The sequence below is a fragment of the Condylura cristata genome, unplaced genomic scaffold, assembly GCF_000260355.1.
Source record: "Condylura cristata isolate star-nosed mole 26May11 unplaced genomic scaffold, ConCri1.0 scaffold00035, whole genome shotgun sequence".
Lineage (NCBI taxonomy): Eukaryota > Metazoa > Chordata > Mammalia > Eulipotyphla > Talpidae > Condylura > Condylura cristata.
This window is the reverse complement of record NW_004567136.1, coordinates 2,975,894-2,988,965: the sequence shown is the minus strand read 5'-3', so window position 1 is coordinate 2,988,965 and position 13,072 is coordinate 2,975,894. Positions and strand designations below refer to the sequence as shown.

At 49.5% G+C, this 13,072-nt stretch overlaps 1 protein-coding gene across 3 annotated transcripts in view; it reads right to left on the bottom strand.

Annotated features, from left to right (window-relative positions):
* LOC101631156 (E3 ubiquitin-protein ligase HERC2) overlaps nucleotides 1–13,072 on the bottom strand; it is a 120,058-nt gene that overhangs the window by 43,584 nt on the left and 63,402 nt on the right. For 2 of the 3 annotated variants that reach the window (XM_004693063.2, XM_012732713.1), the window contains exons 36-50: nucleotides 12,526–12,713; nucleotides 11,359–11,551; nucleotides 9,871–10,053; nucleotides 8,927–9,108; nucleotides 7,946–8,093; nucleotides 7,671–7,867; nucleotides 7,225–7,455; nucleotides 6,371–6,509; nucleotides 4,871–5,014; nucleotides 3,421–3,563; nucleotides 1,998–2,265; nucleotides 1,761–1,897; nucleotides 1,221–1,319; nucleotides 326–494; nucleotides 105–230 (exon numbers count right to left, since the gene is read on the bottom strand). In XM_004693063.2, the coding sequence (XP_004693120.1) occupies nucleotides 105–230; nucleotides 326–494; nucleotides 1,221–1,319; nucleotides 1,761–1,897; nucleotides 1,998–2,265; nucleotides 3,421–3,563; nucleotides 4,871–5,014; nucleotides 6,371–6,509; nucleotides 7,225–7,455; nucleotides 7,671–7,867; nucleotides 7,946–8,093; nucleotides 8,927–9,108; nucleotides 9,871–10,053; nucleotides 11,359–11,551; nucleotides 12,526–12,713 (2,547 nt within the window). The remainder of the gene's footprint in view (nucleotides 1–104; nucleotides 231–325; nucleotides 495–1,220; nucleotides 1,320–1,760; nucleotides 1,898–1,997; nucleotides 2,266–3,420; nucleotides 3,564–4,870; nucleotides 5,015–6,370; nucleotides 6,510–7,224; nucleotides 7,456–7,670; nucleotides 7,868–7,945; nucleotides 8,094–8,926; nucleotides 9,109–9,870; nucleotides 10,054–11,358; nucleotides 11,552–12,525; nucleotides 12,714–13,072) is intronic. The other variant, XM_012732714.1, reaches the window with a different exon arrangement.

Here is a 13,072-nt window from a genome sequence, read left to right as displayed (position 1 = left end):
GCTGTTTTCACACTTGTTTTTTATTTGCCTTGTATAAAAAAAAAGCGCTTACGTTAGCTGATGAGAAGTTAACATTCGGAATTGTGTTGCCTTGATAATATTACCTTTCACAACCCCTACACTCTGATGAGTCACGGATCCCCACTTGTATTTTGGTGTGGTGACTGAGGCTTTGACACGAACCTTATCACCAATCTTGATGTGGGAAGGAGAACTTGGTGGAGGATAGCCTAGAAATGCCATAGAAATGAGCTACAATGAGCATTCACTTCCAGAAATGGTCTCCAATTAAGGAAAAGCAACAGAACAGAAAGAACATGCTCACCTATCAGTTCCACGTGAATGTACCTAACCCAGTAAGTGCCCCCTTTCTGTTGCCAGTCACACTGCACGTTGAGGTCATGTAACCCATCTCTATCCAATTTGATCACTTTGCCCACATCTCCTTCACAGACTTCTTCATATGTTCGACAACATCGAACCATCATTCCCACCTAAAATTAAGTGAAAACATCATGCTATTGTACAGATGAAATAAAAAGTTACGAGTACATTATTCTATTCCTAAGAAAAGAGTTCTCTCTAAGCATTAAGAATGGATTCCTGAGATCAGTTACACTAAATGGAACCAGGGCATTTTAGAAAACCAGGCAGCTCAAACGGCTGGGGCAGGAAACAAACACGACGACCTTGCAACATCATGTGTCATAAAGCAAGGGAAGTAGAAATGGTAAGATGAATGAGTTCATCCAAAAGGACAATCTGATCAAGAGGAGTGATGGCTGAACGCATCAAATCCACAACGCTCACTTCATCCATCATAATGATAATAAAAGAACAACGGTACCTAATCACTTTTCTAAGTATCAGGGTACCAATTCACCAAATGGAAAGCAGATAAAGGCAGAACAATGGAACAGAAAAGATATCTGTAAACTGTATTATAAAGAGTAATCAGAGTTGACAGGAACATTTTCTTCAAAGAACAGAACTCCTGCTAAGAAATCTTGGAGGGGCTGACAAAGTGAGGAAGTCACTACTCTCTTACCCGTCATGATGGGTCTAGGCGATGACATTAATGGCTGTTGATGTACTGAGAGGAACAACTAACAGGACTTCATGAATGGAGCAGGCTGACATGACCTAACCCTGCAACGCTGCAAACAATGCATTTGCTAAATGAAAACTTGCACAAAGCCACAGGCAAAGCAATTACTCACTTGAATATTCTCTCTCACATATACAGCATAATCATCATTACTCAGGAAATCAGCTCGTTTCTTGTAAGTCTGGCTCTCTGTTACAACAGCACCAGTAGACTACAAAATACGAATACATTTCTTTAAAATGGAGAACCAGATAAACCTACTAAAAAAAGAAGTGTGTGAGCTGTATAGTATTAAAATATAAAGTACCAGATAATATGTTTCCATTATAAAAATAATCATTTTAAAATGATCAGTAGCAGCAGTACAGTAAGCAGAAGTGAATGTCAGAATCTGCAAGTGCAGGGAAGTTGTGAGACATTTCCAAATTAAGCCCGTGAAAACTCAGTCAAGTCAAAAATCAACATCTCATATAAACATGATTTTCTCAGTTAAGCACTTTCTAGTGACTATCCCAAAGTCATCAGGTATCTGAACGGGGGTCCAAGCACAGAAAACCCAGGCAGAGCTCAGTAGCTTCATTGGTACCCAGCAGAACCACAGAAAGGGCTCCACAGAGAAGAAGAACCCTGGCGCAGGACAAGCAGCACTGACCACAGCAAAGGCCGAGTCCTCCACGTCCTCCACCACCTCCTCGTCTGAACAGTCCTCCGAGCCTGTGTCCACATCTGAGAGATCAGTCACCTGCACGTCGGCGTGGTCCAGCAGCCACCCGACCAGGGCCTCTACGCCTAGAGCAAGCACACGAGGTAGAGCCACCGTGAGGCCCTCCTGCCCACCCACCTGTCTGCAGGACCAGCGTCAGACTGCCAGGGCAGGCACAGGCAGTACCTGGCAAGCCAGCGGCATTCCCAGAGGTGCCACCGAGTGACTTCAGTGCAAACTCTATGTTCCTCCTGGGAAACCCCATTTCCATGAGTTGAACCACGATGGGCAGGGCAGGGACAGGCGACTGCTTGCGCCTCTTGGCTCTGACAGGGCGAATGTGCTGCACAGGCACAGGCGTCGTGGCCTCGCTGGAGCTGCAGTCATCAAACATGGGGCTGGACGGGTGCGTGGACTCCACGGCCAGACACTGGCACACGGCGAGCGCGGCAGCCTGGGCAGATGAGAGCGGAGTCAGGAGGTTTCTGGAAGTCCAACAACACAGCAGTGTGCAGACACAAGGTGTGGACTTCTACTGTGAACCACAGTGCAGAAGTGAAGGAAATCAGACGCATGTGTGTTTTTACATGAACAGATAAAATGTGTTAAAAAGCAGCAAAGACACATTTCATGGTCTAAAGCAGAGGAAGCAGCTTTCTTTCTGTAGCTCATCAGTCATCAGTGCCCACGAAGGAAAGCGCCACAGCAGCCCTGCTGAGTGGGAAACAAGCCGAGCCCACGCAGACTGAGGGCCTGGGGGTCAGTGTGTATGTGTACCGTGGGCAGGAGTGGCCCGGAGTCCTCCCAACTCACTTCCCTCTGTACAACAGACCAGAGACACAGGGATCGCACGTGTACCATGAAGTCAACCCAAAGATCTGACAGTGAATGAACCACTCTCAGGGGGCAACACAGGATAAAAGAGGAAGGCAAAGTAAAGAGGATGGGGAAGCGCCTAGAAAGCCCGACCAGCATGTGCACAGCTGGGCAGTGTGGCTGGGCCGTGTGGCTGGGGATGCGCAGCCTGCAGCTCCCTGCTCCCAACTCCACTGCTCTCACAGCACATAAGACTTGCTGTTATTTTAAGTGCACCATTTTTTTTAAATGTAGCCCTCCGTGACAGTTCCCGTCACTCTTAGATCTGGTCACATGTCTCTAGGAGCATGTCCACAACCCCAGTGGCAGCCTGGCCCCCAGCTGAGCGGCACACTCACGGGCTTCGGCACTAAGCAAGGGCTGAGAGCCCAGGGGCTACAGATTAGACATAGCAGGGCTTGGGGAGAAAGAAACAAGCCAGCCGAGCAACATTCCCAGGTCTAATGGGGCCCCGCTAAGAAAAGCATCTCCTGGATAAAGATCCACTGAATATGTGAGCATTGAATCCAGGCTAATTTTGTTCAAATAATTCACACAAACTCAAAGTAAGACTTCAACCCCTTTATTTCTCTAGCTAGTATTATGAGGCACATGTGGGGAAAACCTAAATAGTCACAAGAATCGTTTTGGTTTATCTTTTAAAATTCAGCACATACACTTAAGCAAAGACCCTAGGAAGAAACTGTTCACAGCTCAGCACACTGGACTGAAGCTGCCGAGCAGCGGACTATACCTCGAGCTCCTGTTTGTCAAAGATGGCCTTCACTGGAGACGGCTGCGTGGCTGAGGCCAGCAACTGCTGCAGGAGGATCATTGGGGGCTGCGGCCCTTCAGGAGACATGTCCCCTAGGTCAGGGGACGCAGCTGCTCCGTCATCTGGTTTAAAGCCAAAACATGCATAATGTTATGGTTTCAACTGCAAACAGGTCTCTTCACTAAGGACAATACACTGACTCCTGGGCACGATTTCTGCGTCGTCAAGCACTAGACAACCAAAATCTCTCAGGTTTGGATATCCAAAACTAGCTTCCTGCCCCTGGCTTTTCGATCTCTGTCCTTCATTAGTTCATCTGTCGGGGGGGGGGGGGGAGGCACTCTGTGCCTCACAGCGTCAGGGTGCCTTCACCCAGCCCCACCATCCGCAGGATGCCTGTGAGGGTGGGCATACCCCAGAGAGTAAAAAGCATAAAAAAGGACTATCTTGTTCCTCACAGCACTTAACACATTGTCTTTCAACAGATGATGAAAAGTATTTCACACATTTGGTTTTTCTCTATTCATTGTAAAGGAGCTCATTTTTTAAAAATAAATATGGCAAAGTATAAAGAAAATAAAATCAGCCCAAATTCCACTGTCACTACTTCAGTAAGCAGATAAATCTAGGACATGTCCACAAACAGATTCATAGCAAGATGCTTTCTGGTTTGCTACTGTCACACTTCCATAGCACTGAACACATGTACATATCATCACATACCTTGCTAAAAATGCAGACGTGATTTTACTTTTAAAATACTTTTATGTCTATCCATATAACTGGTAACTTCAATTAGAACACCCAGACCAGAACCATATTTCAAGGATATGAAATGGGAAACTGATACTGTAACTCATTCATTATTAGCATCCCTATGGGATTTACATCTGTGTCTTCTACAGTGAAAGTTCTAATTTACAAGGCTGTAGAACTGCAGTGCTTTTCCAAAATCCTGCTTTGTAGTGTCAGAATACTCTTCAATTAAGCAGCTCCAGATGACTAGAGGACTAAAGATGAAAAATAATAAATTTGCATTGCATTGAGCAATAAATCACAGTCCTTTCTATTAATACCAATCAGGAACAATTTAGAGTAAACACTGTCACAATATGGCCACAACATACCAGTGCCTGTTTTCCCTGAATACTTCTGGGCTAGGGTCTGCGCTTAAGAGTCTGCACCCCTAGTGTGCCGGGCCCTCTGCTGGCCCACAGGGACCACCCTACACACCAAGTGCGCTGCGGCTCCTCCACCTCTCAGAGACCCTCAGTCTTTGCGTCAGAGACAATGAGATCATCCATGCGGGGCCAGGCCGTACATCAGCTTGTACACTAAACCATCTCTCCTTCCCTTTTCATGAAATGACCTTTACCTGCATACTACCTGCCTCTCTGACAAACCTCTAAAAGCTGCATTAAAAGGACACCTGTATGAGCAGCTGCAGCCTCCTGAACAGCGGGCTGGGACAAGATCTGCCTGAGCTGGTCCTGGTGGGACAGCAGCGCACGGCCCGCCTTCAGCACATACAGCTTCAGCTGCTGACACCTCAGCAGGTCCAGGTCCACTTGTCCTGTGGGAGAAAAGGACTCAGCAGGAAGGTCACCCTGGGGGCCTCCTGTGATGCAGCTCGTGATGGTCTCTGCTCCTTGAAGCACAGGGCCCATGCTGTGAGCGAGGAGCACAGACCACACGCCGCCCTGGGGAAATTCACTGACTGGCCCAGTGCTACAGCGGGCACTCCCTGCTGCACACTGTCTACTTCCCAGGTCTTCCCCTCTCTTGCTCCCCAAACACCTCTGCTTCAGTCGGGTAGATGACCTGGTATTAGTATAATAAAAGGTTTCCCAGAATGTTGAAGTTTTAATCACAGATACAGTAACAAACAAAATACTTTCTCCTTTTCTTGCAAAACTCCTGAGTCAATTCTGTCAGACTCATCACACAGTCCTCTAACTCAAGATCAGAGTAATCCCCCAGCCTTCTAGAATCAAATAATTACTGAGATGTTCATAGGCCAGCTGAGGAGCAGATAGAGGAAGCCACTGCAGAGATGCAGGCTGGCAGCTGCATTCCGAAACAAACGTATGGAAGTCACAGGAGGCAGCACGTGACATGCGACAAGAGGAGCACCAGCCTCCGGGGCGTCAAGCTTGACGCCCTGGCAGCGATCTACTCACTAAGATGGGAAAGGCTGGAAGGCGAGAAAGTCAGCTGAATTCTAGACACGCTGCGGGTGACACACACAGTCCTCCAGCCAGACAAGTGCTAGTCAGTTAGAGGTGGTCACCAGTGTAAGTGCTGTAGCATCTACATGAATGCTGTAGCATCCACACCAGTTATGCGGCAGACATGGGAGAGAAAACTCAAGACTGGGCAGAATGAGCCAGAAGTTAGCTATGAGAACGTAAAGATCTACAAGGGGTGAAGAACAGTCAAGGAGAAGAGTTCCAGAGAAGTCACAAGGGCAACGTACGGAAAATCAAGAGCAGCGTCCAGACCAAAGGAAGAACACTGTAGGCAAGAGTGGCCTTGGCCTCACCACGTCCCGCGGACAAAGCGAGGAAGGTGCACACAGGTCCGCTGGGTCCAACAAGCATGAGGCCAAGGCCAACGGAGCCAGAGGATCAACTGGGAGGAAGAGAACATGGACCCTCCCGCCCCCACAAAAAGCTTGCTCAGAAGACTCTTAAGTGTTAAGAGGCAGAGAAAGTCTTGGGGTTCTTCAGAGGCTGCTCTCTCCACAGCGTCACCTTTTACATCGCCCATCTTATCATTGTGCCAAGGCTGTGTGCCTACCATAGTTCACAAACACTGGGCCCTCTGAACCCAAAGATGTAGACAGTGACAGGAACCTGCTCTGACAAAATGATGCTGAAAAAACACCAGTTCAGATTGGTAATTTCTTCTAGAAGGATCACGTACTGACCTGCAAAGCCTTGCTTAGGTGACTTCTTTATTTTGTGCTTTTCCAACTTGCTTCCAGCAAGGTTCACCAGCTGAGCCCAGACAGACAGCATGGGCTCGGTGAAGGGCAGATTGGTGACGCCGAATGCTACAGCGGGAAGCTAAAGAGAGAGCACAGAACCCTTCAAAATGTGACTGATGAAATGACCAAATGAAAGTTGAAAGTTATCCTAACCATGAGTCTTAACTCTGAAACTCCACACATTTCTGTATGTATTTTTACATATGAGAATAAATTTGAAAAGACAAGAGAAACTGTGTATAGTAAACAGGTTGTATGCTTTATCACTTATCAATAGTAATTACATCAGGGTAATGATGATCATTTTCATACATTTTAAATTTTCTACATGTACATAGACCAATATTAATGAAACTAGTATTTTCCAATCAGACTGACTAGATTATATTCAAAGTAATGTAAACCACTCTTTCTAATTCATAAATTTGAAGTGACACATACATCATATGACTCAACACAAATAAGCATTTTCCATGTGAAGAAAGGTATTTTTTAAGGAATCTTTTTTAATTTTTTAAAAATTGTAATTTTTTTAAAAATTATGTCTTTGGAGACAGTAAGACACAAAAACTACTAAGAGCCCTGTGTAGTCCCGGGACACAGGCCCTGTGTGTGGCAGGAGCACCAAAGAAGAAAGGAAGGAAGACAGGAGGTGTTCCTGGGGTCTGCTCGCCCCTAGAAGGCTGTTAACTACCAGGATCAAGTGCTTCCCAGAACTCACATTAGAACCCGGTTCTAGAATAAAACCCACTGACTGGCCTTATCACCCAGGCCCAGAGCGCATGTTAACCTACCGGCTTTAGGTGATTCAAGGGGCAGACGCGACATGTCCGCATGTCTGAGAACTGCACGGTGATTTTGCCCTTCGGGGTGATGCGAATCACGGTGCCTTCCCCAAACTCGTCGTGCACGACCTGGCCCCCCAGTCGCAGGCGACCGTCGATGCCTCCGATCACTGCCAGCACAGCCATAAGGCCCCCCACCTCGAGGTTCTCGGAGTCGGGGAAGTAATCCTCTAACAGAGCCTGGTGCAGACAGACAGCAAGCTTGAGGAGGGCGCCCAGAGCTGCCTGCTCCTCACACACTTCCTGTGAACCCAGTAAGGAAGGCATCTATTTTTAGATACATTTCTCCAGTGAGTAATTCCAGTAGACAACACCGGAAAATCCTCCCTGAATAAAGCGCACAGCTTTCTTAGAAGGCCTGTCGCCGCGGGCTCTAGCTAGAGCGGGACACGCACCCCCTCGGCCGGCTTCCCCGTGCAGCTGCGGGTGACCGAGTGCAGCTGCGAGTTGATGTGCTTGTTGATGAGGCCGTTCCACTGGCCCAGGGAGTGCAACGTGCGCAGCAGCGCCACCACCTCCTCCGCCAGCGTGCTGCTGTGGGTGGCGGTCAGTGAGGCCTGTGGCCGGGCCCGACGCCGCCTCAGAGTGGACTCTGGAGGGAGACAGCACATGAAGTCAGCTACGGGTTCCTGCTCGCTTGGCCAGAAGGCAAGTAAGAAGAGCTGCCCACCTCTGAGGAAGGGGATGTCCGAGGAGCAGGTGGTGAGGAGACTGCCCAGGAAACCAAAGAGCTTTTCCACCAGGCACTTCATGTCCCGCGCCCTGTCCACCTTGTCCCAGGAAGGAAGCACTGCTTGCAGTAAATGGACAGCTAAGATCTAGTCAAAGGCAATTTAAAGGATTAAAAAAAAAAAAAATTATCTAACAAGGAGATTAAATTTTTATTTTTTCTAGTTTCCCTTACTGATATATGATGATAATGCAATTAACCATGTGAAAACTGATATTAGTTCTTTTAGTGTCATATAATCACCCCAAGTTGATATATGATGAGAGTTATAAGGGGTTTAAAAAAAAAAAAGCTGGGGCTTCCTGGTGGTACAAGGGGTTAAAGCACGGTGCTATGGAGCGGTCGGCAGCTACTGCAGTGTGAGCTCCATCCCCAGACAGGGAGGTGACCCACAGGGCGCACAGACCTCTCCTGTCTCACCCACTGCTCCCCTCAGCAGTTTCAGTCGATCTCTCTTCTGCTCCCCACTCTATGTCTCTGGTGGATCGTCTCACCCCCCATACCTCTGGCCTATACCCCAATTCTTATAGGCATAAGCAAATCTTTTTAAAAAAAGATTTACTAGTTAAATTTTTTTTAAGCTGTAATATAAAAGTCTGTATTCATTTAATTAAAAAAGAATTCCTATAAATTTAATTCTTCTCCAGATAATTACACTATAACTCCTATGAAACAGAGAACAGTTGGCAGGATTTATCACTTCACAGAGAGTGAGTGGATGAAAGTTAAGCACCTTATCTATCCCACTGAACTTCAGGCCCTTGCTCCCAAAAGTTTCCTTTATGCTAGCTCCAGTCCTCGTCTGCTTTCCTAACTGAACAAAGAAAGACACCCAGGAGGCAGGTTGGCATCCTAACGCCCCTCTGAGAGCTTCCCAGTCCTTAAACGCAGCAGAGTGAGGCCCAGCCTGGCAGCAGTTACCTGGCGCTGCAGCGAGGCGGCGGTGAAAGGCGCGTGTCCCTCCACGACCTTCATGAGCAGCGAGATCCACTGTGGGGAGCTGAGGGCGGCGCACATGTGCGGCGTGAGCGCGATGCTGCGCACGAAGCCCAGCGTGCACCAGCTCCGGTGCTGCTCCCGGCACACCAGCCTGCCGGGGGAAGCTGCGGGGCCAAACACAGCAGCTTGGCACCCAGACTCCCAAGACATACTCCGGGCAACCTCCACTCTCGCTTGGCCCACACCACTGGCCTTGCTCAGACCAGCCCCACCCAGCTGTGCTCACGGCTGTGCTCCAACCAGCCAGGCTGACCCCACACACACCCCCACCACACATCCTCCTCGGTCACTAGCCCGAGCACACTCACCTGTCACACGCCCCCCAGATGCATGCAGACCCACACATGCTCACAGACACCGGGTGCCAGCTCACAGGCACTCACTCCTACCACACATGTACACGCGTAGTCACTGACACAATTACTCAGACCAACAGATATTTACATGGACTCTCACAGGCACGTGATCACTGACAGTCACACAACCACACGCAGGCACACTCACACTCACTCATGGGCTCATTCACACTGACGCCCTCAAATTCATCTCCACACACAACCCTCACACACTCACACACATGTTCACCATGCACATTCATACACACGTCAAATACACATGCACCTAAAGACATCCCACACTTTCACAGCGCTCGTGAACACACATACGCCCACATACACGTCCGCACTCAGACTCACACCCACACATCTCACATTCTTAGTCTCTGATGTGGCAGCCCCAAATACAGGCCTAATATAGGCCCCACATTTGTTCATTTGTCAGGCAGTCTTCAGCCACTAATACACGGACACACGGACCAACTCACAACCCCCATCCTGACTGTGGGCCCCCCCCTATTCATTGCGTACATGTTTTGTCCATGGTTCCACTTTCCACTAACATTCGCAGCAGGCCACACAGAGTCTTGGTGGCTTCACTCTGCATGATTTCAGCATGGACTCCCGCAGAGAGACAGAGAGTCTGCAGTAGATTAATAGTACTGGTAAGCATCATCGCCGTGGGGTGAACATTCTTTTCAGTATGTTCAGCTTCTGAAAAAAAGAACAAAATAAGAAACTGCACTCCTAAATAGAACTGGCAGCTGTCCATGCATTTAGTTTAAGGGCTTTCATTTCACATTCTTTATTTTTACTGTGGAAGGGAAGAAACTCATTACAAGAGAGAGAATTTAGGGTGTACTAAGCACATATCCTATTCAGCTCTGTCCCCACCATCCCCAGAGAAGACAAATCTTTTAAATTATAGTTTAATTTTTTAAAATAATCTCAACAGACAGCTCAGAAGTGCTGAAACAATTGAAAGGGTTTCATCCTTTGGAAAAGCAAAGTATCAGATGTCAAAAGCAGGCTGTGGGGCAGTCAGTTACGGCCCAGCTGAGGATGCTGTGCTTGCCTCCAGACTGGCCTGCTCAGGCTGCTGGCTGTGGGCTAGCGGGCCATGGCAGATGGGTGACCACTCTCTCACGTGGCTGCCCTACCCAGACCCTCTCAAGCAGAGCGCACGGAGGACAGCCAGGCTGGCGCTAAGCAGTCAGATGCCAGGCTCACAAAAACCAGCCTGGCCACGGAGATCCACATGGGTCCTCCGAAACCCCAGTGAGGCAGGCACTTCTGCATAATGCTCAGGGCCCAGCTCCCACTCGTGACAGGCACACAGCCTATGGCTTCACCGTCGCACCACCATGCCCTGCAGACTGGGTGCTGCCCAGGCTCCAGCTGAGCCCAACAGTAACGATGGCTCCAGAGTGCTCTGGGCACGTGCTGGCACCTGAGCAGGTAGTCTGGGCCCTTAGATGGTGTCACTGGAACCATCTAAAGTACAAGAAACTTTACTCACACATCCTGAGGTCTTCCAATCACATCTAAAAAAATGTCCTGAACCTCTCCTCCCACAGCCCTGGATTTAAGTTTCACTCCATATTCTCAACCCCACTGTCTTTGAGGCACTAAAGTCCTGAAGCTCTCCATACTGGCTGAGTGCAGGACCTCTAAGGAAAGGTGACAGGAAAAGACACGGCCAGTGCTGATGGGGCTCATGACACAGCCAGGCAACCTGCTCCACCAGGCTCTGCTCACTACCTCAGCAGTTCAGGCTGGCATGGTGGGGCCTCAGAGGTGAGCACACAGCAGCCCTGCGCTGCCTCACCCCACCATGCCACAGGTGTCCCCGAGCCCGCTGTCCCCTGCGTCAGTGTCACCAGCGGCGTACTTCACGTTTGACAGCCAGCCCAAGCCAACAGAGCACTGTCTGCAGCTGAGTCCAGCCCTGCTCTCACTCCCATTCAGACAGTGCTTGCTGGGCCCCTCCCCCCCGGAATGATGACCCCAGGCACCCACCAGAGTCATCCTCAGTGTCCGAGTCCTCTGCCGAGGGCTGCGTGGAGGCCGGCAGCTCGGCCAGCTTGAGGTCATACTTCCCCTCTTTCCCCATCCTGTAGGAGTTGGTGCTGCCCGTGTCCCACTGGACCCGGATCCACCCATCTTCTCCCAGTTCACCGATCACACGGCCGAGGCCCGGAGGCGGTCCGTCCTAGGGGAGCCGAAACAAAGATGAGTTAAGAAGGTGCTCCCTGCCTGCCCTGTCACACGGAAGTCACCTAAAAGGGTGACCGGGTCACCTGCATATGGTGCATGTCCACAGGCTGCTTCAAATCCACCTGCAACAGGCGCAGCACCTCTCACCTTTGGCTGAACGCCAGGAAATGACTTGCTCGTGAGCCTTCCCAACGAGGTCGGCAGGGAAAGCATCCTCTTAGTCTGTGTCCCATAACAAATGAAGACAGCAGGCTCCCCAGCCCGGCGCTGGTGCCCTCTCCCTGGGCCTTCAGGGCTTCAAGAGCCCAGACACCTGAAGCTAAGTAGCAGCCTCTCCACATCCCTGCTCACTCTTGAGTTTTCCCTCTCATCGCCACGGGTAAAAGCTGCTCCTAGGACACTGCTACTGTGCCTGGACACTTTCATTTCTGTGATGATGCTGACAAGGCCGCTGCTCAAAAGTGAGGCTGAGAGCACCTGGATGGCGGGAAGCTAGTGACTGTGGTAATGGAGCTGACATCAGCCCTCACGACCTCCAGCTGGAGTACAGACAATGGGAATGGCGTAGGCTTAAAAGCAATATAGAAATGGTCACTGCCCAACTGGTACATCTGAAACTGCTGGGCTGGGGAGCCCAGCAGGTCAGAAGCACCCAGAGACACGCCACCCTGGAGTTGTCAGGCCACTGTTACTCTGATGAGCCTGCCTCTCTCCTCACTCTCGCTCTTGTTCTGGGCTGAGCCACATGATAGGGGTTCTCTCCTGCTGAGACGCCCCATTAGCGGGCTGCTGTCATCCTCTACTTGTTTGGATTCAGTGCAGTCCCCTTGCTCAGGAACTGCCACGACCTCATCTGCCAGGCACATGTCCCCGGAGGCAGTGGCTCTATATGAGCTTCCGCCCATTCGCAGCAAGAACAAATGCAGGGTGCCAAGTGGTGGCTACTGAGCTTAACAGAAATCTGAGTACCTGGTCGCCCCATTTCCAGTCCACACCTCTCATGACCCTGGTTCCAATCTTCATCATGGCGGCCAGCTCTGGCCCTGAAACAGGGAGCTGCACGGGAGTGGTTTCCTTCCTTGTCTCCTCCAAAACGGTCGCAGAAGCACCTCGGGCAGCAGCGTTCATATCATCGTCCACGCTGTCACAACTAGGCCCTAGCAAGCATCAAGAACAGCCGCTGAGCCAACAGTATTGCTGGGACCACTGATAACCAAAAGTAATATAACAGAAAACCTGTCTCACATCATTTTTAAAAATTATCTTAAAATGGAGCAAAGACCCAAGTAAAAGAACAAAACAACAAAATTTACAAAAGAAAACAGAGCAATCCTTACAATCTTGGATCTGGCAACTTATTTCTTGAGACACGATACCAAGAACACAGGTAGCAGTAACAAAAAAGATAAGTTGGGGGGGGAAGGGAGGGAAATGCACGGGACTATGGTGGTGGCACAGGGGTGATTTGGTGATGGGAAACCCATGGGGATTACAATTGAGATGAAAAAAAAAATGT